This window comes from Lolium rigidum, unplaced genomic scaffold (genome assembly GCF_022539505.1).
Source record: "Lolium rigidum isolate FL_2022 unplaced genomic scaffold, APGP_CSIRO_Lrig_0.1 contig_17705_1, whole genome shotgun sequence".
Classification (NCBI taxonomy): Eukaryota; Viridiplantae; Streptophyta; class Magnoliopsida; order Poales; family Poaceae; genus Lolium; species Lolium rigidum.
The window spans coordinates 214,741-222,208 of NW_025899911.1; the positions used below are offsets into that span (position 1 = coordinate 214,741).

General features: G+C 53.4%; 1 protein-coding gene across 1 annotated transcript; it reads left to right on the forward strand.

The window, feature by feature from the left end:
* The first annotated feature begins 4,926 nt into the window (after positions 1-4,926).
* On the forward strand, positions 4,927-6,402 carry LOC124680501 (UDP-glucose flavonoid 3-O-glucosyltransferase 7-like). The gene has a single exon (XM_047215553.1). It carries the CDS (start codon positions 4,927-4,929, stop codon positions 6,400-6,402), a length of 1,476 nt encoding a protein of 491 aa, XP_047071509.1.
* Positions 6,403-7,468: the final 1,066 nt, after the last annotated feature.

Genomic DNA, 7,468 nt, shown 5'->3' on the forward strand with positions numbered 1-7,468 from the left:
AGCCGCAGAAGACATAAGTGATCTCCATGTCGTAAAATTGAACTCTGGACGAAAAGAAAATTAACTTTCAGCAATCTACTAACTAATTTGGTGGTGCCGAAGCGATTCGAGAATATTCGGTGGCCGGTGGCAGAGCGATTTTTGAAGATTTAGTGGCCGATTGCGGTTAGAGAGGAAGGCAGGGGTAGCGCACGGAAGTTGTGTATGCGCAACGTTAAATTTGTTTTGCGACATGTGGTTCATATTGCAAATTTACAGCACAAGAAGCAAACATTAGACATGCCCTTTTTTTTTCCATCACCATATAGCCGTATGGCATCCGTGGGAGCACTGTCTTTTTTTTTTTGACCTGGACTACGGCGGGCTTACGCCAGCCTGAACATTTTATATATCAACACAACAAGCATACATGGATCATTACAAAAGTTTTGGAGGACAGAGAGAAAAAGGGGGATGGAGTCTCAGGGAGGATCATGGCCATTACACCAGTTATTAAGAAGAGAGGTAGAGGAGGGAGTGTTACAGCGGTAAGCCCAAAGTCTAATGTCTTCAATGCATCTTCGAGAGACCGTGGGAAGATCCTCGTCGAGCCCGTTGAAGGTCTGGGCATTCCTTTGCTTCCAAATAGTCCAAGCGATGGCAGTATTGATGGTAGACTCCTCATAGGTGCGGCAGTGCGATAACCAAAAGTCGTCAAAGGTGGCAGAGGACATATTGTCGAAGTCGTGGTGGAAGAGGCGCCAGACTTGCTTGGCGCGGGGGCAGAGCAGCAGGAGGTGGTCCGTATCTTCATCGAGGGGGCAGGCGAGGCAGGTGGCAGAATTGCAAAGGTGGTGTCTGAACCGCCGCTCATTGGTTGGAAGACGCTTTTTCCGAGCAAGCCAGCAGAAGATCTTGCACTTAAGAGGGGCAGCACTCCTCCAAATTGTGGTCGCCACATCATCGACCTGCAGATGGCTGAAAGTAGAGGCATAGAGGTGTTTGTTTGAGAGTTTTTTGTTCGTGAGACGGCAAACTCTAATATCCGGATTACCGAGGTTCAGGTGCACCGAGTGTAGCTCAACGGCAAGGGCACGAAGCTCAGACACCGCAGCAACGGAGAGGCGGGGGACCAGAAAGTGGCGAAAGTCCCGAGAGAGGGCAGTGGCGACATTAAGGTTAGGGCGGGCGGAGTGAGAGAACAGGATAGGAAAGCGATCATGGAGTGTGGAGTTGCCCAACCAGAGATCGAACCAAAAGGCAGTCGAAGTCCCATTACCAACGGTCACATTTGAGATGGCACGAAATCTGTCAATGCCAGCAAGGATGTCCTTCCATTTTTTTTTGCGTAGACGATGTCCTTCCAAATGGGGGTGTCGAGATAGTGCTGGTCCCCCATATCATGGTTCCCATTCCAGCCGTATTGGCGGCGAAACCAGCAAACCCACGGAGCTGAGGAGTCGGAATGGAGTTTTGTGAGGAACTTTGTGAGGAGGGCGGAGTTCTGGGCCTGGATAGAAAGAACACCAAGCCCCCCAAGTTTTTTGGGGGTGCAGACATCGGTCCAGCCAACTTTACAGTGACCACCATTGCAGGTTTCCTCCCCAGTCCAGAGGAAGGCGCGTCTACGTTTATCAATTGCTTCAATGACGCCAGCGGGGAGGAGGCCAGCACTCATGGCATGAGCAAGCATAGCGGCGAGGACAGAGTTGACAAGAAGGAGGCGCCCCCCAATCGGAAGGCATCTGCCGCGCCAGCCAGAAAGCCGCATGTCGCTTTTGGACATGATAGGCGCAAAATCAGCGAAACGAAGCTTGTGCGTGGAGAGGGGGAGACCAAGGTAGGTCTGAGGGAAGGAAGATACGGCGCATCCAAATGTGGACGCCATATCTAGGGTAGAGTCTAGTATGGTTTTTATGGGAACAAAGGTACTTTTGTGGAAATTGATGACCAGGCCAGTGGCAGCAGAAAAGGTGTCGAGAACGTTTTTGAGGTTGGCGACATGCTCCGGGATAGCCCTAATGATAATGAGGGTACCATCAGCATATTGAAGAATGGGGCAGAGAAGGTCATCAACAAGCGGGTGGAGAAGGAGACCGTCTCGAGATGCTTGGAGGAGCATCTGTTGAAGAACATCCGCAACGATGTTGAAAAGAAAGGGGGACAGCGGATCTCCCTGCCGAAGCCCTCTGCGGCACTGAATCCAGGGACCAGGGATGCCATTGAGCAGCACCGCAGTTTGGCTAGTGCGGTTAATCATTTTAATCCAGTCACGCCAAAGAGGGGGAAAACCTTTAGCTTCAAGAATCCGGTCAAGAGCATCCCAACTAATGGAATCAAAGGCCTTGCGGAAGTCCAGCTTGAACACAGCCGCGGGGGAATTGCGTCTGTGGCAAGCCTGGACGATGTCAGCGGCGTAGAAAAAGTTTTCAGCAATGGAACGACCAGAGATAAACCCAGTTTGGTCGGGGTGAACCAAGTAAGGAATGAGGTTCCGAAGGCGAAGGGTAAGGCATTTGGTATGAACTTTTAAGCAACAATTTTGTAGAGAAATGGGCCAGAAGTTATCAGGAGTATTCGCACCCTCCTTCTTTGGTAGGAGGACTATGTACGATTTATTGATGGGTCGGAGATCGGTTTTAAGGGAGTGGAAATCTGCAAGGGACGCTTGCAGGCAATGTTTAACGAGGTCCCAGTTGCGCTTAAAAAAGGACGGGCCAAAGCCGTCAGGGCCAGGGCTAGAGTTATCCTTCATGGAGAAAAGGGCGGTTTTTATTTCTTCAGGGGTAAAAGGGGATACAAGAGAAGCGGCTTGGCAGGGGCTGAGGGAGGTGGGAGCAACCAGGGAAGAGAGATCAAAAATGGCAGAAGCAGGGAGAGGGGCGTCCAGAAGGCCTTTGAAGAAGGTGTGCAGGATGGAGGCCTTGGCATGGTGGGAGAAAACAGGGTTGCCGTCACCATCATTTAAGCTCTTGATCTGGTTTTTTTGCAGGCGACCCGAGGCGCAGAGATGGAAATAGCGAGAGTTTTCGTCTCCGAGGGTGCAGTGTTTAATTTTGGCCCGTTGCCGCCAATAAGTAGCCCGGTCAGAGTTTTTGTTGCTAAGATTGAGTTTAACAAGGGTGCGAAGGCTTTGTTCAAGGCGGGAGAGGGGGCGAGTTTCCTCCAGCCTATCCAGGAGGGAGATAACGGTCCTGCAGTTGAGCAAGTAGACCGAGGGTAGCTTGCGAGCTCTGGCCCAGGTCCGAGCTGCTGATCTAACCCGCTTAAGTCGAAGGCAGAGGCTGCTGACGGGGGAGAGGTGGGAGTGGGAGGGGCCTACGCTGTTCCAATTGCAGGAGACAAGAGGCAAGAAGGAGTGGTGAGAGAGCCAGGAGTTCTCTAGGCGAAAGACAGTGCTCCTAGGCGCTTTAGAGGAGGCCGCCAGATGAAGAGGGACATGGTCAGACGTAGGCCGAGTGGAGGAGGTAAGAGTGGTGTCCGGAAGGGCAAAGCTCCATTCCGGATTGACGAGCACCCTATCTAACCGAGCGAGGATGGGAGGGTCCTGCTAGTTGGATCTCAAGGAGGCTAAGGGTATTGATGAAGTCGTTGAAGGAGGCAGTTTCCTGGGAGTTAATGTTCCCGTTGGACTTGTCACGGGGAGCTCGAACAAGGTTGAAGTCACCCATGATAGCAGAGGGGCCAGAGAGGTTAGTGAAAGCATCGGAAAGGGAAACAAGAAAAGACTGCTTGAGCTCATGGAGGCAAGGGCCATAGACATTGATGACAGAGAAGGTGAGGTTGTCGGCCTTCATGGCAAAGGTGGTAGTGACAGAGAAGTCGTTGATAGAATGGTCGAGGAGCTGAAGGAGCCGATCATCCCAAGCAGTGAGGATGCCTCCCGAAGATCCTTCCGAAGGCTTGAAAACGAAGGATCGCAGGGAAGGTGGGAGAAAGGAGGTAGCAAGGAAGGGGGTGATGGTAGCCAACTTGGTCTCTTGGAAGCACAGAATCGCAGGAAGGTTAGCCTCGATAGCAGCTCTAACATCATCGCGCTTACGACGAGCACCAAGACCGCGGACATTCCAGCACTGGAAAAGGAGCTTAACTAACATGACAGTCCAAACAGCACCAAGGAAAATAGGAATAAAAGTTAAAGGCAGCAAAGCTGATCCACCAATAGAGGGTACGGTTACAAGGGCACATCTGGCCCTGAATAAAGAGAGGACGAAGCGAAACATAGCGATAAGCGCTCAGGTAGACCAAACAGGACTCAGGCTGGAAACCAGTCAGCCCAGGTCGTCCAGAATTTGTAGATTGAGCAGCTCTCCGGGCAAGAGGATCGACTAGGGAGGTGGACAGCGGGCAGGCGGCATGGAACAGGAGGCGACCGATCATGGGGAGCACTGTCTTTAGCCATTCATGCTTTAAAAATCAAACATTTAGACACCAGATTTATTTCATATCTGTTGAAAATGCTAAGCTCTTGGAAGAAGTCATGGTGAGCCAAGAAACGCAGTATGCATGTCTTTCTTTGCCGACGACTTCGTTTGTCTTTCCATCGGATTGCGATGTGTAGTATTTACCAGATCTTAAACGGTGATGTAATCAAATGGAGACTTGATCTTAATCTCACAAGTTGGAACTGAAGAGTGTCAAAACTCAAAATATGACTACAACTGCAAACGTCGCTGCTAGGCACCGAACAGTTTGGTACCCACTACAACTACAACTTCAAACGTGCAATCTTTAAACCGGAGCAGCAAGCTCCGCGCGGTGCAGCCCGCGTGAAATCGAATTTCCCGCCATCTCGTCTGGGCATCATCTTTGTGCTTCGAGGTGCCCATATATTGATTCACTTGCTAGCAACTGTATGCCTGACAGTATCCTGGACAAAGTGTTCGATCGCTCTTGCGTTCATCAATCATAACATCGACATTCTCCGGCGCCGATAGAGCTTTCGCAATGTGGTCGTCGGACGACGGGGCGCCGCGCATGTACTTCATCCCGTTCCCGACGCCGGGCCACGCGCTGCCGATGTCGGACCTGGCCCGCCTCTTCGCGTCCCGCGGCGCCGACGCCACCCTCGTCCTCACGCACGCCAACGCCGCCAGGCTCGGCGGCCCCGTGGCCCGCGCGGCCGCCTCGGGCCTCCGCATCCGCGTCCACGCGCTCCGGCTGCCTGCCGAGGCAGCCGGGCTCAGGGGCGGGCACGAGAGCGCCGACGACCTCCCCACCCGCGAGGACGCGGGCCCGTTCGCCGTCGCCGTGGACCTCCTGGCGCCGCTCTTCGCTGACCTCCTGCGCCGCCACCCCGCCGACGCGGTCGTGTTTGACGGCGTCCTCCCGTGGGCCGCCACCGCTGCGCCCGAGCTCGGCATCCCGCGGTACGCCTTCACCGGTACGGGCTGCTTCGCGCTCTCCGTGCAGCGGTCTCTCCTGCTACACACCCCGCAGGATCGCGTCGCATCGCCCACCGAGCCGTTCCTCGTGCCGGGGCTCCCGGACGCGGTGCGGCTCACCAGGTCCAGGCTCGCCGAGGCGACGCTCCCCGGCGCGGACTCGCGGGAGTTCATGAACCGCATGTTCGACATCGAGCGCGCCACGGCCGGGTGGGTCGTCAACTCCTTCGCGGGCCTCGAGGAGAGGTACATGGAGCACTACGAGAGGGACACCGGGAAGCCGGTGTTCGCCGTCGGGCCGGTCTGCCTCGTAAACGGCGACGGCGACGACGTCCTGGAGCGCGGCCGAGGCGGGGAGACGGGTGCCGCCGCGGAGGCCGCGCGCGTTCTGGGCTGGCTCGACACGAAGCCCGCCCGGTCGGTGGTGTACGTCTGCTTCGGCAGCCTCACCCGCTTCCCGCGCGAGCAGGTGGCCGAGCTCGGCATGGGACTCGCCGACTCCGGCGCGAACTTCGTCTGGGTGATCGGGGACAAGAACGCTCCGCCGCTCCCCGACGTGGAAGCAGCAGCGAGGGGCCGCGGGCTGCTGGTCAGGGGGTGGGCGCCGCAGGTGGCCGTGCTGAGGCATGCGGCGGTGGGCGCGTTCGTGACGCACTGCGGGTGGGGCGCGGTGACCGAGGCGGCGTCGGCTGGAGTCCCCGTGGTGGCGTGGCCGGTGTTCGCGGAGCAGTTCTACAACGAGGCGCTGGTGGTGGGAGTCGCCGGCACGGGCGTCAGCGCCGGCGCGGAGAGGGGGTACGTGTGGGGAGGCGAGGAGCTGGGCGGGGTGGTGGTGGGCAGGGAGAAGGTGGCGGAGAGGGTCCGCGCGGCAATGGCGGACGAGGCGCTGAGGCGGAGGGCAGGGGAGATGGGGGAGCTCGCGCGGCGGGCGGTGGAGGTGGGAGGGTCGTCGTACAAGGCCGCCGGGGCGTTGCTGGATGATGTGCTACGCCGGCGATCGACGACACGGGGGCTGACGAGGGGAGGCGGCGCGTCCTGATCTTCGCCTTAAACTCAGCCTCGAATTGCTGTTCTTACTTCAGTAATCAAGTATATGTTGTGTTAGCTGCACACCCAAATGTCGATTTTAATCTTCATTCAAAAAATTTAACCGGCTAATATAAAGTCAGATGTACAAAGGCTTTGGACCTTCACATTCGTACTGATGAGATATTTTAAGAAGATCATTATTTGATACTTTAGGAATTTTAAGTTTTAAACTTCCGGAACAGGATGAAATAACATGCATGAAACTCTTTGGACCTGTGAAAGATATAACGACCACGTAAATTAGTTCAGAAGGATGTTTCAGTAAGTTTTGTTTACGGGAAGAGAAGTTCCAGGATTATTTCATTTGGTTTCTTCATGTTTAAAAGGGTATTACAGTACATTGTTTCATTATGTGCAGGTGCGCTTTAAACTGGTTTCGGTAGAATTTTAAAAACAGCATAAAGTTTTGATCTACTTTTATCTTGGATCTTCACAATTGAAGCGCATCATGATGTTTTATTGTGATCTTGCGTGCTACAAATTTGTTTCATTGCGTATAATTTTAGTATGAACACTCACTAGCGCACTAATAAAGTAATTCATAATTTTGAAATCCTACTCCTCGATCAGCACAAGAGATTTTACACCTTAAAATTACCAAAATCATGGTGATTTTTCAATGCATGCGGCCAAAGATTCAATCATACTAACTTTTTTTTATGTATGATTGATTCAAATCCACCAAAAAGAATCATACTAATTGGCACTATGGGTACAGAGGTATCCCGTGTCGGAGCTGGACCAAAATCCTAGGTGAGGTACACAAACTGAAGTATATTATTATGATAAAAATGAGAAATCCTACACCTACGGAATGTTTCATTATAAACCAAGCTTACCGTCTCACGTGGCGATCAGTCATGTATCCGGGTCATGTATGTGATCCGTAAGAGGACACATATGTTCGTATAGCTATAGGATTTCTGGTAAAACGATCACCTAAAAAAAAATTTGTTATAAAAGGAGGGGCCACTGCCCCCTTGTCCCCAACTAAGACACACCATCGGAGGTTTAGA

Bases quoted from the DNA above. Each gene is read 5' to 3' on its own strand.
- LOC124680501 (XM_047215553.1), top strand. From the start codon at position 4,927: ATGTGGTCGTCGGACGACGGGGCGCCGCGCATGTACTTCATCCCGTTC.